This window comes from Motacilla alba, chromosome Z (genome assembly GCF_015832195.1).
Source record: "Motacilla alba alba isolate MOTALB_02 chromosome Z, Motacilla_alba_V1.0_pri, whole genome shotgun sequence".
NCBI classification, from domain to species: Eukaryota; Metazoa; Chordata; class Aves; order Passeriformes; family Motacillidae; genus Motacilla; species Motacilla alba.
The window spans coordinates 75,026,266-75,050,495 of record NC_052046.1 but is presented as its reverse complement, the minus strand read 5'-3'; the positions used below and the strand labels follow the sequence as shown (position 1 = coordinate 75,050,495).

At 45.4% G+C, this 24,230-nt stretch overlaps 1 protein-coding gene across 3 annotated transcripts in view; it reads left to right on the top strand.

The window, feature by feature from the left end:
• Positions 1–24,230, top strand: part of MSH3 (mutS homolog 3) — a 100,495-nt gene that overhangs the window by 54,961 nt on the left and 21,304 nt on the right. For all 3 annotated transcript variants that reach the window (XM_038125454.1, XM_038125455.1, XM_038125457.1), the window contains 7 exons: positions 2,667–2,799; positions 11,087–11,274; positions 13,753–13,921; positions 16,079–16,143; positions 18,347–18,463; positions 20,046–20,153; positions 21,740–21,854. In XM_038125454.1, coding sequence (XP_037981382.1) covers positions 2,667–2,799; positions 11,087–11,274; positions 13,753–13,921; positions 16,079–16,143; positions 18,347–18,463; positions 20,046–20,153; positions 21,740–21,854 — 895 coding nt within the window. The remainder of the gene's footprint in view (positions 1–2,666; positions 2,800–11,086; positions 11,275–13,752; positions 13,922–16,078; positions 16,144–18,346; positions 18,464–20,045; positions 20,154–21,739; positions 21,855–24,230) is intronic.

Below are 24,230 nucleotides of genomic sequence, written 5' to 3'. Positions count from 1 at the left end.
CGGAAAATAAAGGTTTTTGTCTTCTTTAAGGTACATATGTGTACAGTTTAACAGTTCAGTACTCCCTCACGTGGAGGAGAAGTGCTCCAGGGTTTCATGTACAGCACACGTCGGTAATTCCCCAGGAAAACGGGATTGTGGGTGGTGACACTGACCCCTCAGGATGTCCCTGCAGCTGTCAGGGCGTTCTGTGGCTCTGCCACTGGTGTCAGGTTCCTCCCTGTGACCCTGCTGTCAGTGGGAGCTGCTTCCAAGGCGCCTGGCTGCCCACAGGAATGGGGGAGATGTTCACAATGTGCCTGTTGGCATTGCTGGAGCAGTGGGCCAGGTGTTCTTGTGACCTGCAGCAGCAGTGCCTGCCAGGTCTGACCTTCCTGTTCTCCCCAGTTTTGGGTGGTGGTGAGTGCTGTGGTGCTGTTGATTTATTAAAAATATGGGTATTGATCTAATACTGATATCCAACAGTGATGGACATGAGCTCTCTGACAGTTTAAAGTTAGGAACTTTAGGTTTATTGCAGGATAGCTCCCAAATGCACATTGCCATTTACAGGTGACTGCAGAGTGCTTTTACCTGTGCAGGTATTGATACCCAAAATACAAATACATGTACAGGTGATCACAGAGTGCTTTTACTTGGGCAGGTACTGAATACCCAGAATACAAATGCATGTTCATAGCTTTGGTACATCCCATTCCCTGCTACGGTAATTAATTCAAAAGCCATTAAGCATGCACAGTGTGTTCCTTGAAATGGGTTGGTGGTCCCTTTCATGGGGAGGGGTCCCAAAATGAGGAAGGAAATGGAGTCCTCCTCGTTCTGACCTTTCTGCCTTTCCAATGCAAATGTGACAAACGAACCCTTGGTGGAATTCCCATTCCTTGTCTTCAGTTGGTTTCAGAGCAGAGGAATCCCACAATTGTTTTATGTTCCTCAAAGCTGTTTGTCAGTTTCTATATTCTTCATTATTATTATTTCTGTATTCTTCGTTCTAAACCCAGCTGACCAAACATCGTGCTGCCCAGCAATCCATTATTAGTTAGCTACTAACTCTTAACTCCATCAAGGCCTACCCATTTATTGTAATTAGCTCCAGTAAAGCTTACCTGTCACTAAAATCCCAGCTCCTCTAAAACCTCTAAATTCCTTAAAGTTGATGTCCCGCTGTCAGAGGGTCTGTCCCACCCAGGGATGGCAGCGAGGCCCAGCAGCAGAGGCTGTCCCTGCTGGTGTGCAGCTGCACCTGCCCCAGGTGGGCAGGGCAGGGCCACCCTGTGCTCCCAGCCAGGCTGCTCTGGCCATCAGGGCGTCGTCTGTGGCAGGTGAGAGGCTGGTGTTACTGTCTGGCATGAAGAAGAATGACACTGAAACAGTCCTGGCACGTGGAAGATGTTAGATTTGTGTTTAGCTGAGAGCACAGCCAGGCATGATTTCCCCTTCCACATCAAGCGCAATAAAATTTCCAGGGCTCGTAGATTCAGCTGTCTCCAGGGCCAGAGGCCTCTGGCTGCTGGACTGTTGTAATGTCTGCAACCTCTGGAGCTGCCTAATTTCTTTGATTTCCTCGTGGACACTATTTATGAGCAGCCACACTGGCAGCTGGCCTGAACCCTCTGCTGTAAAAGCCACGGGCAAGGCAGGCAATCTTCCAAAAATCTTAAATTCGGATTGAATCTTTAATTCCCATCCCTCTGTGCTGGCTGAGCTCTGAGCATCCTTCTGGTCCCTGAGAAGGTGGGCTGGGCAGCTTTTGCACACGCTTGTCTGGGGTGTGGAGTGTCTGCATCAATGGGCTGATTCCTCCTTGAGCTGCCTGGCTGGGTGGGCTTTGGGTACACCCACGGACCCCCATTTCAGTACTTCCCTGGAATGCAGCAGGAGGGCAATTTTGCTGCAGGGAAAGCAGAAATGGAGTTCCCTCTGCAATCTGCAGCCAGTCCATGGATGGTTCCCTCTGCAATCTGCAGCCAGTCCGTGTTGGAGGGATACAGAGGAGACTCTAAAAACTTGGGTGACACTTGGTGGTGGCTGTCCATTTCTGCAGCCCTTTGCTTTTTATGATTGTAAGGAACCTGCCAAGAGCTATGGAATCACCTCTTCTCACTAAAGAAGTGTTTCCTCACTTCAGGAGGATGTTTCCGTGACTTCAGTCCTCAAATAGGGAGATAAATGTTACAGGTTTTAGCAAAAAAAAAAGGTAGAGAAATCAACACAGTGCTGATCCAGGTAATTACCAATCACTAGTCAGGCTCAGGCGTGGGGGCAGAATGGTCAGGGGTGTCTGCACCCTGCTGGGGTGAAATGGGGTGCAGCGTGAGCTCCAAACCCCCTGCCCATCCTCCAGGCACTTGTCTGCTCCTGTGGGGTGGAGTACTCGGGGTTCAGTGTTACTGCCACCAGGAGCACATGCAGAATTGGGCACTGAAGTGTGTCTTGTGAGCACAGAGGGGGCAGAGTGAGCTCACGGCCAGGCTCTGGCTTGGGTTTGGTGTGAATTCCCAAGGTTCTCTGCATTCCTCAGTTCTTCTGCTGCTCGTGAGGACGTGGCATTAGTCGAAGACTAAAACAAATCAACCCAAAACAAACCGAAGGAAGAGGTTCGCTGCCTCCCCCTTCCCCTCAGAGAAACACAGGTTTTAATTATTGATCTTCTTCTTCTTTTGCAGTGAAATAAATGCCCGCCTTGATGCCGTGTCTGAAATTCTGCTGTCAGAATCCAGCGTGTTTGGTCAGGTTCAAAATCTTCTCTGTAAGCTGCCAGATTTAGAGCGAGGCCTCTGCAGTGTTTTCCACAAGAAGGTACACCCATCATGACACTAACTGATTGTTTTCTGAGCAGCATCATTCTCTCTTGGGGTACTTCCTTTGGGTTTGCATGTTTGTTTAAAAATGTTTTCCACTTAGCGGGACTGAGGCTGACGTGTTAAAGGCACGTGGGTTTACAAAAGTCAGACGTGGTGAAATCTTGGTTTGTGATCAGTGATGTGCTGCTAGAAGAAGTGTCTGAGTAGGGTTCTGAAGCACGTGCTTTGGACTGCTAATGGTGCAGGACTCATGATTTAGGCTCTGGATTCAGGGAGGTGGGATGGTGCAATAGGCCCTCCTGCCATGAATTGTTATTTGCCTTTAAACCAAAGCTTTGCATTCCTTGTGCTCACCTAAAATCACACGTGCAAGTGGAGCCACTTGGCTGCTGCTAGCTGCTTGCAAATGAATGTTGGCTTGCTTTTAAATTCTCCAGTTTGGACCTCAGGTCCACATTTTAATAAGAACCACTTACGAGAGATGAGACACTGACAGTTCTTAGTTGAAGCAGATTAATGTGCCAGTGCCACCTGTGGAGTACTTCATGTTCTTTTATTTCACTGCTCTACTTAGAGGTTTTGGCAGGTTTTCTTTCAATAAAGGAATAGGTGGGTAGAATGAGAGCAAAGTTGAAATTGTTTTGCATGGTGACAGCATAACGTTTTCCTGTGTCTGAAGATCTGAAAGCCAGTTTTTATACAGTCTTTCAGGCCCTGCAGTGTGTGGCTCTTGGAAGGGCTTGTGTGTTTCAGGGGATGGATACACATATCCAGCCATAAGGAAGGTTGTGAAAAGAGGAGTGTGCACCACTTTGCCCATCCTCTGAAGTGTACCACATTCACATGATAAAATTGTTGGGTTTCTCTGTCCAAACAACTGCCCAGGAATTAGATAATTCACTTTTTAATGGTTTAACTCATTTCAGGTTCCATACACAGTACTGTTTCTAGGAATATATCTGCATTTCACAACACCCTGGAACTACTCTGCTGCTGCCCTGTGGGGTTTTTCCTTTGGTTTGTTTGGTTCTGTTTTATTTCTGGATGTACTTATTTCTTCAGATGTCCCTCCCTGCTGTAGAGCTGCTAGCCTTCAGCTTTCAGCTCGCTTTTAGGTGGAGCCATGCAGAGACCCTGGATTTTCACGTGGTTTTTGGGATGAGGTGACAGTGCAGATTGTCTGAACAGCAGCCACTGCAGCATGAAGATGTGTTTAGTGAGTCAGATGTTGGAAAGAAGCTGCAGGAGAGGAGGAATGCTCCAGCAGGCTCCTTAAAAAGGGTAAATGAGTGGGGGGGAAGCTCTAAGCACACACTTCTTATTTGATGGATTTGCTTCCCCTGGTAAAAGCCTGCAGAACATCTGGAGAGGACCTGAAGCACTGAGTAATCCCTGAAGACCTGTAGGACTTTGAGGAGATGGCAGTGTCCCTGGAGGCAGGGTCTGTTTCCAATAAAAGCAAATGCTGGGGAGCTGTTTCTGAACACAGCTGGTGAATATGGAGCCTGAGGAGAGGTCCCAGCCAAGCAGATATGTATTCAAGGACATGGAGTGACTGGGTTTCATGGATTTTGTTGTGTTTTCCCCCCCAAGTGAATGCTGCCATTTCATCTCCTACTACAGAGCCCTCTCCAGCTCTGTGAGTTCCAGATGTCCATCTCCCACGGGCTCAAAGTGAGGCTCAGTGCCATTTCATTCCACTGAGGCATCCAAGACTCCGAGTGGAACACTTCACTGAAGGAATGTGCTCGTTAGTTCAGTGTCAGCTGCAGGGAAAATAGCTGAATGTGACAAGCATTTCATCCTCCAGGCCCTTTGTACTTCAGTGGTGTCATTATTTGAGGAGGTGTGCTGCGCAGGGAGACTCTGAGGTGTGCAGAGAAGGCTGGGGTGTCTCAGGCATTGTAAGCATTCTTTGGAATGCTTCTCACATTCGGGTCAGCCACTGCAGGAATTGTATTGTGCAGAGGCCTGTGCACCACTAACCTCTGGGGAAGACAGAAGGAGATGAAGGCAGAGCAAGGCAAAGCATCCTGATGGGAGCTCTTGTGGTCAACAACATCACTGTCTGTTTTCCTGGTCTGAGGTTTTTGGGGTTTTTTGTTTGTTTGTTTGTTTGTTTTTGTTTTGTTTTGTTTTGTTTGTTTTTGTTTTTGTTTTGTTTTTTTTTTTTTTTTTAGAAAGCCTGCTAGTAAGTCGTGTCTGATGGCATAATTCAAGCTGGGAATTGTTAACCTGGCGCTTCACAAATTCCCATTGCCTCAAACCACCAAGACCTGTATCTGGTTTACCCCAGGTACATCCACTCTGGAATTAGAGCAGTATTTTTACAGTGGGAATGAGGTATCACCTTGGGGGTCACAGTTCAGCTGTGGTTTTGCCCCAGCCTGGAAGAGCACTGAGGGAGTGGTTAAGGAGGCAAGAGCAGTGTTGCAGTCCCGTGGAGAGAGGAGCTGCTCCACGAGGACTGGCTGGTGCTCTCAGTTTGTGCAGGTCCAGCCCCTGACGCCTCACCTGGCAGAAATGCTCTCCACTCCCCACCTTCCTCTCTGTGGGGAAAGAAGGGTGGCTGGAGATGGAATGGGTGAGCACTTCTGGGCAGCACTCAGAAGATGACTGCAGGGGCATCCGAGGGACAGGGAATTTGGAATTTTGACGCTGAGTTTTGTCTCAGCAGTGCCCGGAGCTGGTGCAGAATCAGGCCTTGGTGGTCGAGGTGGTGCTGGGAGGAGAATCACCAAATCCCCCAGCACAATTTGCACCACGGGCATTTCCTTCTGGCATCAGTGGAAAGCAGAAATGGCAGAGCCCTCCTTTTTTTCTTTTTTTTTTTTTTTTTTGCCTCAGTTAAAGTGGAGACTGTTCAGCCTTGCCTTGGAGTGTGGCAGAAGAGGGTCAGTGACCGATGTTTGAGCAGGTTTTACAGCCAGTACAGAGCAAACATGCCGTTTGCACTTTTAGAAATGTGTCCTACAGGGCCAACCTGGTGTCTCTTGCTGTTTTCATGCCTGTGTTTTCAGTGTGTTCCAGAAGATAAATATTTACACAGGCTCAACCCATAAGTGTTTATCTTATTTGTACCCTTTGCTCAATAAACGTTATTTTTTGACTGAAGCACAGTCACCCGAGGAATTATCATAACAATTGGCCATTAGATGTACAAAGCAGATTAAAGGGGAGCTGTTTACCTAAGGAGGGAGAGCAGTACTCAAACCTTAGCACCCCGTGTAGTAAAGCATCAGTTTCAGCTTGTTCTGCCCCTGACCTGAGCCCCAGGCTCTCTCTCGTCCTCAGTTCCTTGCCAGCAGTTGGGAAAACCTGCTCAGGTGTGCACCAGGCTCTGAAGGTGGCTGCTCACCTGAGCAGAGGGGAGCAGGCAGGTGCTGCAGGGGCAGGGTGTGCTCTGTGTGCCCCCACAGCCTCCCCGAGGGACTTGCCTTCCCATTTCCAGTGAATTCCTCACTGTTTGTGGCACACAGCCAGGCTCCTCAGAGGACAAGGGTGCAGCTCAGCTGGGTGCCAAGCGTTGAAATCCTTCAGTGGTGCCTTCCCTGGGAGGTACATTTGGTATTTCATTGAACAGGGTGTGAGTTTCAGAAGATTCAGAGAAAAACGTTACTGTTTTGGTGTTTGGTTTGCTTTTTCTTGTGTGAAATGAGTACCTGTTACACATGCCCAAGAAATGAGTTACTATTTGTTTACTATTAGTAAATACATTTTAAATACATTTTCCCCATACGATAATCCTTTGGCTTCACCTGACATATACTTTGTATTTTTTACTTTTTGTTTTTTCCCTCCTATGGTAATATCATGCACATCTTGCTTATACTACACTTTTAATCTTTTAGACAGTCTGCACCACAGATATTTTTAGGTTTGCAATGCTAAATGCTGATTTGAGCAAACTGTTCCCCGTTAAGCTGATTAATATAAAGTCACAACAAGGGGACTTAATAATCTTAAAATTAAATACCTCATTTCTCCCAAACCAAAGTCTGCTCCCTATGCTAAAGAGATAAAGGTGGGAATTACAGTTTTAAAGGCGTGATAAATGTATATTGCATTTAGACACCCATATTTTTTTTAAATTTGAAATGCTTTTAAATGGAGTTAAAAGTGGATGGTGGCTGCTGGCTGTGGGTCTGTGTTGGAAACAATTTCAGTAATGCAAACAGGGCTGAACTGCTGTCAGCGTTGCTGAGAGGGTGTTAGATCTCCGTGATCTTTCATTTTCAGGACATTTTCAGGATCATTTTCAGGGCAGTTTGATAAACTGCTGGTTGAAACTGTTGTTTGGCATCACTGTCAACTCTGACGTTTATTTCTCCAGTGCCAGAGAAGTTATGGCTATCATTGCTGCCCTCCCAAAAACAGCATTGGATCAGCTTGTGAGAATCTTCTGCGAATGCAAGGCTGTTAATCCTGCTTTATGTAAACAATTTTTACTGTATTTTAAAAGCTTCTAATTTATAACACAGCACGTATCTTTGTGAGGTTACCTAGGACTTGAATGGAACCAGTCCCACTGTAATGGAGCCCAGATTTATTTGAATGTGTCTGCTCCAAGTTATCTGCTTGCTTAGTGAATTATTTCTGCAGGGGAGACATTAAATTTTGCATGCAAAGTCCTGCAGTGTTGCTAGCGTGGAGCGAGGGGGAGCAGGAACCCTGAACAAGCACAGAAGAGCTATGTTCACCCCATTCTTGGGGACACTTTTTTTTGCAGTGAAACTCTGTGAATTTCCCTTTCTCCAGAGGTCTGTAGCCACGGGTTCAGACGGGTTCTAACTCATTAGGTGACTCTTACCGTGCCCTGTGGGCCGTCAGAGCTGCTGTGAGGAATTTAAGAATGTTTATTAACCATCCTCTGACAGACCTCGTAACTTCAGGCGTTGTTTAAGGTGCCCTGAAGTGCAGCTTTCTCCTCCTAGTGAAGCCTGAGCTGCAGCAGCCTCGCCAGCCTTGTTGCAAACACCTCAGCCAGGTGTTCCCCCAAACATCTCCCCTTTCCCACGCTCCTACAGGTGCTGCACTGCTCAGGGCCCTTTATTTCCTTCCTGAGAAGAAGAGCAGCTGAAGCCCCCTCCCTGAGGAGCTGAGGCATTTCTGGGTGTGCACATTTTCTCCCGTGCTGTGGATCACCCTGCTGCCTCCAGGGAGCTCCTGGGCACACTCTGGAGGAGCCTGGCAGGATTTTATCCCTCGTCCTCGTGGGTGTGGGTGGTGATGGTGATGCAGTCAGTCAGAAAGTGTTCTATTTGACTTGGAGTCCGAGCTGGGGTTCATCATTTGTTTACAGTTTCAGGCCTTTCCTCCGTGCTTTGACTTGAAAAACTGTTGAGATGTTTACTCCTTTATTATTTTGTTCAATTTTGTTGTAAGATAGAGGAGATTATCAGAAAGATGATGATAAATTGCAGCAAGTGCAGAGGAAACCCCAACTTCTCATGAGGCAGAATAATGGGTCGTTTATGAAGCAAGACTAAAAGACCTTTTTTTTTTTTTTAAATGGTTAAATTGATGATTAAAGGAGAACAGAAGGCCTAGAGGTATTTGAAGGGTGTTAACAGCAAGAAACCAGTTCAGTTAGTGTAATACAAAGGAGTAAAAGTAGAGATATTTGGAATAATTCAATGGAAAGGAAAATTGTGCTGTGTGGTAACACTTTTACATGATGATTGTTGCATTATGGGTTAGTAGTAAGCACACAGTATCTTGGAATATATAGGCCTGAGAGCAGGCAAAAAGAAAACAACACAGAAAAAGTGGAGCATCTGCAGGGAAACCTCCTAATGGGTGTCCTGTCCCACAAAACTCTGTGGTTCTGTAAAACAGATGAGCTTAGGTCTTCCAGAAGTATTTGGGGTGCAGTGTCTGTGGCCCTCCTGAATTGCTAACCCTGGTTAAATTGCATTTTGGCCAATACTTGGTTCTGTGTTTGGGTACAGACATTGCTTGGGAACAACTGCAGTGTAATAAATGAGAGAACTGCCTTAGCTCTTGCATTTGAGTGTGGGAAGGAAGAGAAAGGAAAATTTACTTTTGGGGAGAAATGGAAAGACAAAGGATGACAAAATAAAAATGTAGATGTGTTCTGTGGCATAGTGATTCACTGTCTCTTCTGTGAGCTGTGTTGTGCTGGTCACCATACAGTCCTGTCCAGAAATTAAATTCTAGATTGCTGTGGTAGAAGAGAAAAAAAAAAAAAAAAGGAACAGAAGGATGTGGCAGACATTGAATATTATATATCCTATTGCCTTCCTTGCATCCTCAGGTGAGGAAATAAACTGGTTTTCTTTCAGCGCTGTTCGTTGACTGATGGGAGAATTTCAGAAGGCTAAAGGAGGAATGTTTCCACAGATCAGTAAAATATGGAGAAACACCAGCATAATTGTTTATGGACAGCCCTTTAACAAGGTTCTGAGGCTGGAATGTCCTGGGAGTGGGGCTGAATTCAGCGAGGTTTGGGAGCCCTGCTGTCCACAGGGCTGGGTGTCCCCGTGTGCTGTGCAGCTGAGGTGCAGCACAAATGCAAAAACCCAGTGCTGCAGGGAGCACTGCAGAGCCAGCTGCCCCTTGGTGGGTGTCTGGGGGCATTGGAGGGGTGGGGACTGCCCAAAAACCCTTCCTGAGCAGCAGCTGAAGGTGACAAGCAGAGCCCTGGAGCACGGTGCATGAGCCACAGCACAGGTAGCTCAGGTGGCTCAGTGTCACCACGACATGTGTATGAAAATCCTTTACTGGGATTTTCTTCTCTTGAGAAGCCAAATAGCTTCAAGAAAGAAATGCAAACAATAGCTGTCTGTTGCTGTGGAATGCAACAGGTGTTTCTCATTATTAACCAATCAAGGGTGCAGCTGGGTCAGACTCTTCAGTCAGTCACGAGCCTTTCTTACTTATTCCATTTTATTCTTGTCCAGCTTTTTGATAATTCCCTTTTCTCTATTCTTTTAATATAGTTTTAATATAGCATTTTTTAATATAATATATATGATAACATAATAAATCAGCCTTCTGAAAAATGAGATCAAGAAAATGTCTCTTCCCTCGTCCTGGCTGCCCTGCAAAGAGCACAGCTCAGCTGCTGTGTCCCCTGGCCCTGCTCAGGCAGGGCTGGCAGAGCCCAAGCTGTCAGTAGCTACAAGCACTTTAAACAGGGCGCTGGGTTTTTGTGGGTACCCAGGACACCCCTCTGGGTGCCCTGGATGGGCAGAGCCCCGGGCAGGGGGCTCTGAGACCCTGGCAGCAGCCAAAGACACACGTGGGGTTTGGATCTTAGCCCGTGGAGCAAATCACCAACTCTGTGTGGAGAATTACAAGCCACACACACAAGTTTAGGTGTTGTAGTAGAAGCAGTCACAAAGTGAAAGGAAGGATTTCTGAGTGCTGTACAGGGGGGTTTAAGCCTTGTACGCAGGGGTCCAAGTTTTGTACATGGGGGTCAGGGGTTCTGAGATGGAGGGATTTGGGTGTGCCCTGTGCTCCTTCTTTCTCCTTCCCAGCCTCCATGTCTTTGGTGATGTTGGCACTCACAGATTGGTTTAGAGTAGACAGTCACCATTCAATATAGATAGCAGGTATTGGGGAGAAAGCATAAACATGTAACAGGTAATGTGTGATATAAAAGATGGCAGCAGCCCCTGGGAGGGCAGTGTGCCTCTGTCTGACCTGCTGAACGGGCCACAGCAGCTCAGGAGAAGAATCTTGAGATAACCAACAATAAACAACCTTGAGAACAGACAACAGAGGACTGCTGAGTCTTTCTTTGCAGGCACGGGTTGGAGGAGAGACTTTTCCATCTTTTGGGGTCACCCCAATCCGGGGGTGAGACCCGACACGTTTTGCTTTTTCTGTGTTTATTTTTGTCTCCTCCCTGTGTTCTTGTTCCCAGTCTCTCCCTGTCTGAGCCTGACCTTGCCTTTCAAACCCTGCCCTGCCAGGGCAGCCCTGGGGTGCACAGGGCCACGTGGACAAGGTGTGGTGCTCCTGACACCTCCCAGCCTGCTTTTTTTGCTGTTTTCACCTTACTGCCCCTTTTGCTGCCTCTGTGTGCACATCTGCCCCCAGCAACAGCAACACTGGAGATCAGCTCTTGCCAAAATCCTGAGGACAAGGCATGGGGCAATTGGTGTGGTTAATTAACCCCCCCAATTAGTGGGGCAAGATGGTGCAGCTCTGTTACTGTCCATACATTTTGTTTGCATGCTGTTACATTTTGAAAAAGCAGAAGAACCTGTAAGTGAAAAATGTAATGATTCAGACATTCCTTCCCTTCTCAGTGCTCTACCCAGGAGTTCTTCTTGATAGTCAGCACCCTGTCTCGCCTGGACTTGGAAATTCAAGCTTTTGTCCCAGTCATACAATCCCATGTGAGGTCTCCTCTATTAAAAGATGCGCTGCTGGAAATCCCAGAACTTCTCTCCCCAGTGAAACAATATTTAAAGATCCTTAATGAAGAAGCAGCCAAGTAAGTGGAGAAAACAGCCTGTGCCTCGTGGCCTTTCTGAGTAAATTTGTTCAGTGATGCAGATTATGCCTCTTGGTTTAATACACCTCAGTTTTACATTTTTGTTTTGTATTTATGTGGGTACATTTCCTTTTAGTTAAAGCACAGGTTGTTGTTACCTGTGGCTTACATTGCTTTTGTAAAGTTAAACCAGGTGAGGCAGTGTTTTGCCTAGAGGGTGTCTGCCTCAGGCTGAATGAGTTTTTGAGAGTTTCTCACCTGTTTTGGGTGATGAATTCCCAGGAGAACACGTTTTGCATTATGTTAATTGGTTTAACAACTTCTTAATTAATTTTTTTTAAGAGAAGCTCTTCCTTTTGAAGAGAGGCCTGACCTTCAGCAGAGGGGCAGCTCTGCTGTCAGCAATATGCCTTCCACTGCTTTTGTGAGAATTCATCAAAGCTGTCTGCCCTTTTTTGTCTTAATTATGCCCATTGTTGGTCCATGAAGAAGAGAAGGCAGAGGATGAAGATGCTAGGTTGGAATTAATGCACATTATATTGGAGAATATCTCTAAATACTTTGCTGTGTACTGTTTGTTCTGAAGCACTGCTGCCTCCACTGTCATCCCTGGATTCTTTGCTGAGGTTGTGGCACAAAGTTTACTTAGTCTTAACTTTTCTCCTCAGAACAGACTAAAAAAAAAAATCCACTTTATTTATAAAACATTTTTTTCCTTTTCCAAACTCAGATTGAAAAATAAATCTGAGAATCAAAGCCCAGAACTTTATTTTATTTGCTTCTGACTTAGAGGTGGACCCAAGGTGTATAAATTTGGAAGCTGAGAGGGGCGGAAGGATTTCCTCTGCCCAATAGCAAGGTGGATTATGAGACTTCTGCTGATGCCTGGTGCCCAATTATAGTTGTGACAGTTTGTGCCAAAACAGACTGTATCTAAATTATACCAATCTAAATTATACCAGATTCAGCGTAGGTAGTTTCCAAACATGGGGTGTTTTCTTCTGTCACTGAACTAACAATGGTTAGAGTAGTACACAAGATAAAAATGATCTGTAGAATGGGTTTATTTTATTTACATTTATTCAGAATGATTAAGCCAGCTGACTTTCTGGCCTTTATGTATCTCAAATGTGTGTGGTGGTATTAGTTTTACTCAACAACATTCCTTTAATCACAGTCTTGGCTTCTGCTCACATCCATCCATGCACACTCGTGTACAGACTGCACCACGTGCTGTTTTCGTTATGAGGTGTGGATGAAATCCTCTAATTGTTCTCAAAAGCATCCCTTTCTCCAGGTTTGGGGTTTTTTTTTAGCAGGGAGATTGAGATTTTGGGATTTGTGCTTTTGAAACTGCCAACGTTACCATTTTTTGTAGGCATCACATAGTGACAGTCTTCACAATCAGCTGCTGGCTACTGGGGATCTTTTTTTTTTTTTATTTTTTCCTGCCTTGCATTCCCATGGAAACTAGTCTAATTAGCACGAAATCGTTTCTAAAAATTAGTATTGTACTTTAAAATGGCATCTTCACTGTCGCTTATGTAATCCCAACGAGGGAGGAGTGCACAGCCAGAGCTCTGCTCTGTGCCACCTGCCTTGCCCCTGGCTCCAGCTGCTGCTCCATTTGCAGGCCAAGGGGCAGTGCAGTAAGTAGAATATTAGATTTTTTTTTTTATTGCTTCCACGTTGTAATACTTTCAGTTGGCTAATTACTTGCTCTCCACATATTAGCTTTCAAGGTAGTTACATAATTAACTTGCAGAGTTCTGTATTGTCTCTGAAATGCAAAGTTACATTGCAATTAACTTAGGGCTGATCACAGTGTTCTTTTATTGTTTGCCTGATACTTACTAGGGTAAGTTAAATTTTTTGTTTTTGTTGTTGGCAGCTGTATTTTTAATTGCCACTTCAGCTTCCCAGTTTTAACCATCTGAATGGCATTGCTTGTTTCAGCTTGCAATCCTGACCTGAGCTAGTGCTGCCAAAACAGTTCTGTCATTTTTTTCTGGCACTGAAATTAGAAAAGGGCATTGTTTTGCGTGTGCTTACAAGTATTCTGGGTAATCTTTTCTGGACAAAAGAAGGAAGCTGCTCAGGGAAAGTACTGATGGAATTCTGCTTCGTTGAGGGCCCTGAGGGGAGGATTTTTCCATGCAATCCTTACAAAAATGAGCCCAAATTTGGCCAGATCCTCAGTGTGTTGAAAATCTGTGTTCATGGCATGCAGAAATCACCTGAAGTTTCATGTTTAACTGCAGTACAGGTGTTGTCAGAGTGCCTTTCTGCTCCTGTCATGAACACAGCAGCTTTGGGTAAATGGGCTGTGCTATGGCCCAAGCACCTGAAAATGTGTACTCAAAAGGGAATCGAGCTAATGTTCCAATAAAAAAAAAGAAAATAAGGATGCAGCTGGTAGAACTGAGCTATCTCTTCCTCTTTTCACCATTATTTTTACCTTGCATTTCTTACGGGCAGGACTGGAGATAAAACACAGTTGTTCAAGGACCTGACGGACTTCCCTGCCATCCAAAAGAAAAAGGAGGAGATCCAGGATGTGCTTTGCAAAATCCAGTTGCATCTGCCGGATATTCGTAAACAGATTAAGAACCCTTCTGCAGAGTATGTTGCAGTTTCGGGTCAAGAGGTACTGTGGGGTTTATTATGTATGACTGTACCCATCCTTGCCTAGAAAATAGCTTAAAAGCGGGGCCTAGCTGGAACTCTATTCACTGAGTGTGGTGCTTCATGAGGGTATTTGACTATAATCTTTTGTACAACTTTGAAGAGCAGCTTTCTTGCCGTGTGACTCCTTTATTTGTTAAGTCAATCACTTCAGTGACTTAAATAATAGGAGCACATTAGTGCAGTTGAATTTGTTGCTTCTCTGTCTGCGTAAAAACACATACTTCCAAGGTTAATTGTGTGGCTATTAAGTACTGGAATACTCTCAGAGAACCAGGAGGCACAGCATTTGGTTAATTTGGAGAATGGTGAAAGGATTTCTGAGTACTGAGTCAGACTGTAATTTGAAAGATGGGAGAGAAGAGGGAACAGTATTAAAGAGTGATAAGTGTTGTTTTAGTTCCAGTTCTCGGAAATGGTGTTCTGGACTGGAGCTTTTGCTCGTGGGTGCTGCACAAGTGTGGGCAGGATGTGATCCAGCGAGCTGAGAGCTTCCGTGGTGGAAAGCAGAGACAGCAGACCCTGCCACGTTTGTGGGGACACTGAAAGGAGCAGTCAGGTAGCACTGCTCAGCGTTGCCCTCTGGAACTGAGAGCAGGAATCTGGAGAAAACTCTGAAAACAGAAAACTGGGGAAAGAAAGGAGTTGGGAAACAGAATGAGAGGTGTGAGCAGAAGAGAGGAGTGGGTGAGGACAGGGAGGGAAGGGGCTGGAATTGGCCTGTGGGGCACTTTGGAAGCTGAGAAAGATCCAAAAGACACAGGAGGGAGCAAGCAGACACTGCTGAGAATGAGGGAAGGGATGAATTAGAGACAGCAGCCTTTGATAAAGACCTGAAGTTGGATGTTCCTGTTGAGGGTGAAGCTGACAACTGGAAACACACGGCCCAGGAGTCGGGTGGGCTGTCAGAACAGAGGCTGAAATCCAAAGGAAAAGTGGAAGAGTGTGTTTGAGTATTGTCTGAGGCAGGGAAGAGCAGGATCTGAAAGGTTTCTCTCAGGGAAGCTGGGTTAATAGCTGCCATCTGTGTGAAGTAAAGGAAAAGAGAGGAACTGATCAAAGGGAGGAGAGCATCCGAGGAAGTACTGAAAAGTGGTTCCAGAGGCAGCAGTCACTGCACACATTTCAGAGAGGAGGCCTTTGCAGCAGGGCAGAAACCTCTGCAGACAGAGTGCCTTGATGAAAGGGGCTGCAGAGGCTGGGGATTGCTCTTATTTCACGACATCTGGTGTGAGTGTTCAGCAGACACCAAAAGAGGCAGCAGAGAGGGGTCAGAGAATATGGCCAGTGAGGAAAAGAAAGATGCCAGAGGAATGGAAGTAATGGAAACAAAGTTGTATTGGAGGAATAGGGCACAGGGCTAGAACAGGAATTTATTTGATTTGAGCTCTTTCTTCCTCAGATCTGTGTGTTTTATTCTTCCTGTGTTCTTGCAGCACCCTGATAGATGTGAAATTCAAATGCTCCTCCACAGCAGAGAAATACCTTGAAAGTGCTTTGGGTGAATTAAGAATCAGTGCACCCTGTCCCTGCTCTATTCCTGTGTTAGGATTGTTATCCTTGTTTGTTCTTGGGCATGACTGCTGGCTCCTCTGGAAGTTTCTAAATCCCATTAGCCACAACGGAGAAGTTTTGCCGGCCATGAGTCCTGTGGCTTTCCATAAATGTGGTCAGGTTCTGTGTTAACCTAATCTCTGCAGGAAATCTGTTTTCCAGCTGAGTTCTGTGACGTGAGAATGCCTCAACTCCCTGACACCCAGGACCTCGGGCTGTTGTTACAGAGATAACTGACATGAGTCATGAGAAGGGAGCACGTCATGTAGCTCTCAGTGCACCGGGCACCCTGGCACCGCTGCTGCTGGTCCCTGTGCCTCCCTGTCTGACCCCCAGCTCTCTCAAACCTGCAGCAGAGCTCTGCAGAGGTGCACGAGGGTGATGTGTGTCACAACCCCAGCTTCTTCTGGGGAGGAAAGAGCATTCCCTTCCGGGCTGCTCCTTCTCTTCAGGCTGAGCATGGTTTCCCTCTGGTGCTTGCAGTTTCTGGATAAATGATGAATCTCTGGTTCTCTGACCTTCCTGACTTCCCATGGTGTGTAACGTTACATTTCTGTCGTTTCAGTTTTTGATAGAAGTCAAGAATTCCCATAAATCATCTGTGCCATCTGACTGGGTTATGGTTAGTAGGTATGTAAAATGTCTTTGGAGTTTAGTTCTGTTTTAATTTAGAGGAAAAACCGAGGTATTTTGGTATTACAATTCATTAAATACATAATCTCGTTGTCCCACGTGTTAAGGTTTGCTGGGGGGTCTTTTAGGTTGAAAACCAAACTGTAAATCTGTTGCTTAAAAGAAAAAACAAACCAAACAAAACTGAGAAAAATTTATTTGTTACAACGTTTGTTTTATGCAGCGCATCCACAAAGCACAGAATTACTCACTCAGTCCTTCAAGGTGTCAGATCTGTGGCCTTGATTCAGTTGTGCTTGTAGCTTGCACATGCAAATCCTTCACACAGTTTTGATTGTTACTGTTTTATTCAGAAAGATTAAAGTAGCTGTGCTTGCACATCTTGGTAAATTCAGTGCATTTGAAATAGAGTTGTATTTACTCATACAGACCTCTTCTTCTTGCTGTGGTAGTTGGTCTGATGTCAGCTTGATTTTGGATAATTTTCCAGCAGGTGAAGCAGAGATGAACTGATTTATGTAGTTGGCTTTTTTTTTCTTTTCAGTCATTTGATTCATGATTTGGATGGTTTGAATAGCTGAAAGTTACAATGTCCATGTAAGTGCTGAATTCTCTACAAGCCCCAGAGTGTAATGTGTGAGCGCAGACATCTCTCCCTTAGCTGAACTCTGCTGTGATGCTCTACTCAGTTATGCAAGAATTAACGCTCAATTCTCTTTTAATTAAACTTCTTTTAACACTGAGAAGTGCACAGATCAGACAGAATTAAACATGGCGAACAAATTACAGCTAATCTGGATTCTGTAAAAGAATGCCTGGATGTGCCAAATGGAGTCCTTAATGAAAACACACAAATAAGTAGCAAGTACCTCAAGTGAAAACTACCAAGACAATCTGTATCAACTGCGTTTATTTCAGGCTTCTCATGGAGCTTCCCTCTTTGCAGTGAGTTTGTTTCTGTCTGGCTGAAGCAGGCAGCAGGCACTTGGGCAGCTGCTGCTGAGCAGTTTTGAGCAGTTTTGTGCTCCGGGGTGGTGATGGCACGCTGTGCACAGCATCCCAGAGCCTCCCGAGCGGGCAGAGTGCCGCCAGCCAGCGCTTCGCTCTCACCAGAGGTGGCTGCCCCCAACGGGGGAACTTTTCTCCAGCACACCCCTGTGGGGGCTGGCAGAGATAAGAAAATGACTCCAGTTTGGCATGTGGATGGTGCAGCTGATTGCTTGGTGCCACGATCCACCCTCACGGACAGGATTGTGATGGTTCGTTGTCTGATCTCAGGGTACAAAACACCAACACGGCAAGGGGGTTTGCAGTTACAATCAAAATCAGTGAACTTTATTGAATGATCACAGCAAAATGCATTGGAGGGGACTGGGGAAGAGAGAGAGAGAGAGAAAAAGAGAAAGAAAACCTGAAGGAAAGAAAAGGAAAAGAAAGAAAGAATATCTACCAACGTAGAGGCAATGCAATTCTTCGAGGTCCAGCTGACGTCCAGTCGAGGAGTCGCCTTCACGTTGGGGGAGATCTCGAGTTAGCTAGCTGACTCGAGGGGTTTTTATTAGAATTTTCTATTGAAAGTTGGGAAGGAGGGGGGAAAAGATACAATAGTCTCATGATCTCAGCAGTGGGGGAGAGCCATTGTGTTCCTGGTCCAGTGGTCACTACCTGCAGGCAAACATCTCAGTTTGATCAGCTGTTCTCCCCCATGGACACTGCCCTCCTCCCCCCAGGTTAGAGGTTTCAGTCCTTGAGGAGAAAAGGAGTCTTTTCCATATAGGGATTTCATGTCTCAGTCTTGGAGGGAGCGGCTTCTCCCATCTCAGTCCATCTGTCACGGTGGTTGTACAGTAGATGAAGGGTCTTCTGTGGAGATCACCAAAAGGTCATTCCAGAAAAGAGTCCAGACAGGTTAGGAGGTGGAAAAATCCCAGGGCCATTGTTGCAAAGCGCTGCAGGTGGAGGAGGGCAAAGTGCCCTTTCACTGGGAGCAGTGTAGCATGAGGTGGACAAACGCACCTGTGAACAATAACTCAAGTCCCAGTCCCGGGGCCTTGGCAAGCCCCACCAAACCAGGATGTAGGATCCTCTTTCGGTGGTCTCAGTTTTTTTCACGACGATCGTGAGGCAGATGAGAGAGCAATTTTGGGCAGAGTCTTACACTTGGTAACCTCGACCCCTCTGTGTGTGTCTCCCCGTGCAGCACCAAGGCCGTCAGCCGCTTCCACTCGCCGCTGGTCACAGACAGCTACAGGGTCCTGCAGCAGCTCCGTGAGCAGCTGGCCCTCCTCTGCAGCGCAGGGTGGCTGTGCTTCTTGGAGTGAGTGCTTCCACCCCCGTGCCCCGCTCTGTGAGAGGGCAGCAACAGGAAAACGCTCGTTTTGTAAACAGAGGCATTAATAATTGTCCGCAGCAGCTTGGCTGGTGGTCAGTTAAAATGCTGTTCTTCCTTTGAAACCATTTGAGGGCAAGACCTCTGAGCCTCAGGCCAGCAGTGGTGTCTCTGCCTTTTAAAATTCTGAATAAAATAAAACAAAACATTAAATATTTAAAAATATTTAAAACAAAACACACCATTAAGCATACAAGGTGTTTCCCAAACTCCGAAAAAGAATACCACAGCATTAACAATCTGAAAGTACAGCTGACTCTGAGGGAAACTGAACCTCCAGTGGGTTACATTGGTTTTATTATATTACTTATTGATATTACACAGTAGTTTTATTAATTTTTTTTGTATCTTGTCTGCTACCCTGGCCATGATAGTCTGTTAGAAAGTAATGGGAGTTTCACTGTCCCTCACATCTGGCACGTGTGTTTGTCTGAGGTCAGAGTTTTCAGTAGGGTCATTTGCCTCTCTAGGAAAGGATCTTCAAAATGGGAGTTTAAAAAAATACTTCCTGAACTTCCAAATGCCTCTGTTATTTTCTACTTGCATGAACTGCAGAACTGCTGAAACTGTTCCTCGTGTCACACAGTGATAGTTTGCAAGACCTTACCAAGCCCCTGCTCAAGCTGTCTCACTGGATCTGCTTCCCGTTAGGAGCCCAGAAATCCTGAAAATTGAGTAGAAACTGGGAAGGCATTCCAATTGACACTTTTCCAGCTGTGTTTCCTTTGCAGTACTGTAAAGGAGTTGTCTCCATGTTCACTTGCCTGTTCTCAGTAGTGCTGCAGGAGAGCAGCAGACAAAAAGGAAAGACCTGCGTGTAGGAAAGTGCTCTTCTCTCCCACCCCTCCATTCGTTTATGTCTTTGCTTATTAAATTTTGCTCCCCTGCTGGTTGTGTATCCCATATTGTAGCTTTGAGGCTAGGAGAGAGGAAAAAAGGAATTCCAGAGGACTATGAGAATGAGCTCCACTGAAAACTCTGTTCTCCTGATAATGTCCTTATTGCACTGGGGAAGCAGCACCATAAACTGAAAATGAATTCTTGAATTTTCTGTCGTAGATACCATAATTCATTGGACATTTTAGACAACTCCTGTGTTCAGGCACTCTCAGATTGGTTCTTCTTTGACTGTAACTTACAGTTGAGGCTGAATCAACAGCTGGATCCAGCTGATGGTATTCTGTATAAATCCTGATAAATGGTGGCATTTTTGTACACCTCATTCAGGCAGCAGGGATCAACTGCTGACCCTTTATGAGCTACCTAATGAATTTAATTTTGCCTGATTTTCTGTGCTGAAAAAATAATTCACTGCTGGAATGGGAGGTGAAGTCCACTTTGATTGAGGTTCTGTCTGATACACTGCTGGGGCATTTGGATCCAGAGTGACTTAAAGAGCACAGGAGCCCTGTGAGGAGCTTGCATGGGGTGCATTTTGACAATCCTTTTGTATTTGTGCGGAATTATTCCTTTCCCTGTTTTTGTGTAACTTTTCCCCCTTTTGATGCAGCCGTTTCAGTGAACATTATCACCCCGTGTCTAAAGCCATTTGTCACCTAGCAACTGTGGACTGCCTGTTCTCATTGGCCCAGGTGGCCAAACAAGGGGACTACTGCAGGTAATCAATTTTTAATTTTTAATTTCTACCTGGGATTTTATACATAGTTATAAAATAAAGTGTATTTAAATACGATTTAATAGAGCGTATTTAAAATAAATTATGTTCTAATATGTGTGCCGTGATAAAAATCACTGCCGAAATTGTTTACAGCAGTTTCAACTTAATCTGATTTTGCAGAGCACTTAATGCAAATCTGTAAACATTGCAGTTCAAATTTGACATCCTAATGTTTGCTGTTTGGCCTGAGTCTAGCAGATGATATCTCACTTACACGTAAATAAACGCTGGACTTTTTTTATGTCTTTCTTTTAAAAAAATTATTGGTTTTCATTCTCAGACAGGTCTGATTTTATGGTGTCTTTATAACACCTAACAATCTGGGGTATCTGAGGTGTGTTTGGAAGGTGTATCTCAGGTAATTAATAGTAAATATTAGCTCCAGCTTGCAGGGCAGTGGTGATGCCTCAGCTGGGCTCATGTGTAAGAGCTGAGCTGCTGCTTCTGCCCCAGACCCACACAGAGGCACGGGGATGAGGAGAAATCCACTTGCAAACACTTCTGCCTTGGTGCATCACTAAGGACAATACTGATCACTTCTGGGCTCTTGGGATCTTGGGTGTCTCTCTGACAAAATCTCTTTGAAAATAATTGCCCGCTTATTTCGTGAGAAAACAAACTGAAATCTGATTAATGCACTGCGCGGAGTGTAAATAATTCACTGCATTTCAGAGTGGCTCAGAGCCTGTGAACTAGCAGGAAGGAGACTTCTCAGTGAAACCTCAGCTGCAGGGGAGGTGTCAATAATTAATTCTGGCGGGCTGCTGGAGGAAAGGCTGGAGTTTAGTGCTGTTTGGAGGAATGCTTTTTGGTTTGTGAGCGTTGTTTCCTAGGGCTCTGCCCGAGGCGAGTGCGTGAGCCAGGGCAGGGGCAGAGGTGCTGGGGAGAGGTGAGCCCCTCTTGCAGAGTGCTGGGAGGCTCCTCCTCTGCACAGGCAGTTCAGCAGGGCTCTCAGGCTGCCAGGGGGAGCTGCGGGTGATGGTGTGGGCAGTCCAGAGGTGTTTGAGTGCCCACTCTGCAGACTTTTGAGTGAATCTCAGTTTGAGGAATGCTGGTGAAGAGGTGGTAAGAGGCCTAAGGCTGTCCCTATACCGGTTTCATGTCAGCTGCACAACTGTTGGAATTGCCTTTGTGCTAAACCCCCCCACCACTATCAGGTTGTACCTCTTTCCCCAGTGCTTTGTGTTTGCAGGATGCCATTTATTTTGTTTCCATTTTCCTTTAAAATTGCGTCATCATTCTTCAACCCCAGAAAAATCTCACTCCCCACATCTTCCCTTTGAGGCCCACCCAAAGTGTTAGTTAATTTCAGCCTTACAATTCTGTAGCTTTATTTTTCTCAGAGAAACTATTGTTTAGAAAGTATTTTCCTTAGAAATACTTGATGGCAGTAATTAATTTTTATAACTTGTATCTTCTCCCACAAAAACTTACACTGCAGGTGACAATCCCGCAGGCTTCAGTCACAGCAGTTTCACATATTCAGTCACACTAACACTGAGATGAACACCTTTCCTCTTTTGCAGACCAGCTGTGCAAGACAATCGTCGTGAAATAATCATAAAAAACGGGAGGCACCCTGTGATTGATGTTCTGCTGGGAGAGCAGGACCAGTATGTTCCAAACACCACCAGCCTTTCAGTGAGTACCCAGAAACTGGCTGAGCTCCAGAATCATTCAGGGCAGGGGGCTGGCGTGAGCTTCTTGGGCAGCCAGTGGAAATAGGTGGTTTAAATCATGCAGCCTGCTGGGCTGCATTTCAGAGAGGTGTTGCTAGATGTCACCACATCTGTTCTGTCCCTCTGCTCATTTCCTTGCTGCCAGGTGCTCTCTTTGCAGCCTTGTTCACTCTCGAGGCATAAAGAAAAGGAAGGTGAAGTCAAAATTAGGAAAATGGGTGTTGCAATCAAACGGTCATTTTCAGAAAACAAATGAATAATTCCAGGGTTTTTAACAGTGTCATCATAGGGAGTCTGCATCAGACAAGCTCTGTCTGATTTCTGGAATTTTTTATTATGAAAAGGGGTTTAATTTTTCAGATTAATTCTAAGATTGCTTGTATTTTTTAAAAGTGTGTCTCTACGATGCAGTTTCCTTTCTCTATGCAAATATTAGTGTCATACAGCCTCTTTTTCCTGATAAACTAAAATCTGTCTTTTAAATTACATGCCTGTTTGAAGCTTTTCGTTAAATATTTATCTCTCCATATACTTTTATAAATATTAAATAGCTGTCCTTAATGAATATAAAAGACATCCTCACAACTTCTCTCTGCCTCTTCGTACAGTGAATGTAGGAAAGGTATGGAACAGCTGCCAGAGTGGGGCATTGCTGTAAAAACAGCATTCAAATTCGTGTGTATTTCTTGGGGAGCATTTTAAAGTGCTGTTCCGTACCGAACAATGCTACAGATATTTTGCAATACATCAGAGAATGTTTTCAAAATTATTTGTCAACTCCGAACAAGCGACAGATGGCACTTCCAGAAAAATTCAGCGTGTCATTCAGGAATCATCATGCACTTTTCCCTCTTTAGTCCCATTCTTATGCTGGCTTTCTAAATACTGAATATTACAAAACCAAGTGATCACGGCAGAATCACTTCTGCTTCCACAGTTCTTTGAGTTCTCTTTTTCTTGGGAGAGGTGGGTGGGAACCAGTTTATTAAAGCATCTCCAGTTTTCAACTGATGTGTTTGAATCAGCAGGAAAATGCATCTCCTGTCATGTTGTCAGCTGAAATGTTGTCAAATATCTAACTTGAGGAAAAGCTTTTTTTTTTTTTTCCTTAATCCCCTGAAATAAACAGCTTATTTTTCCATTCCCCCTGTCCTCCTCAAACATTTGTGGGTTGTTTTAGAATTGCTTTCTTCAGCTGTGGATTCCAGGGAGGTGTTGGCTCATGGCTGCATCAGCTGTGAGGGGACAGAGGGGTTCCCTGGTGTGACACTGCAGCAGATTCTGAGAAGCAGAGCCCTGGCACAGCAGCCATCAGTCCCACAGCACGGCTGGAGGGAGCCTGGACAGACACCAGACACATGCAAAAGATCTGTGCATCCCAGCAGATGAACTTGTGAACCCATTCTGGGTTTGAGTGTCTGTGAATTCTGTGCTGTTGAGCCCTGACAAAGTTTTAGTGGCAGTACTGAGTTACACTTTGGAGGCTGGAATGATATGAATTTTGTTCTCATATAGTCCTGTGCACTTCATTACATCCAATCCCTTATTCCCAATAATGGCATTTTTGACATTTTGGCTGCATTGTGACCTCTGAATGGTTGGGTTTTTTTTTTTTTTTTGCAAAAGCTGATCAGCTTTTTACATATAATAAATACTGATGCCCTGTGTCTTCTCCAATACCTGAATTACAACATAAGTGACAGTCCTGCCTGCATTTTGTGTGTGCCCCTATAATCAGAATGTCTGAAACCCCAGGCTGTGAAGGTTCTGAGACCTGCTGCATGGAGATTTGTTGTTTGCTGTTACCACAGTGCCTGGCCAGTGCCCAGTTCCCCCCGTAGTGTGACTAATGTCCATTATGCACAGCTTGTCCTGCCTCCCTTGCCCCTGCCACGGGGCAGTGGGGACTGCTGGCTTCTCTTCAGGTCCTCACTTGTTGCATTTCATCAGATGCTCCCCCGGGAGAGTCTGGCTGTGTGATGTCCTTGCATAACTCCAGCTCTTAGTCTCGACTTAAGCTGTGAGACAGCTTTACGGGTCCATTGACAAGTTTTAATTTTGTATCAGCACTTCTCTTGCACTTGAGGAACACAGTGAGTTTTATTGTGGAGCTGCAGACACATAGCAGTACCATGGGGAGTCTTAGAGCTGAGATGAGTTCTTGCATCTGATCTCATTTTCTTGGGCCTGGTTTTAGTGATGAGAGATGCTGATGGAGATTGGGCATGGCCTGCTCACAGCATCTGTCTTACAGCCAAGCACTGCCAGACTCAGGAATGTCTTGATGCCTCCTTGTAGCCACTCTGAATGCCCTTTTTTCATACCCAGCCAGGCAGTT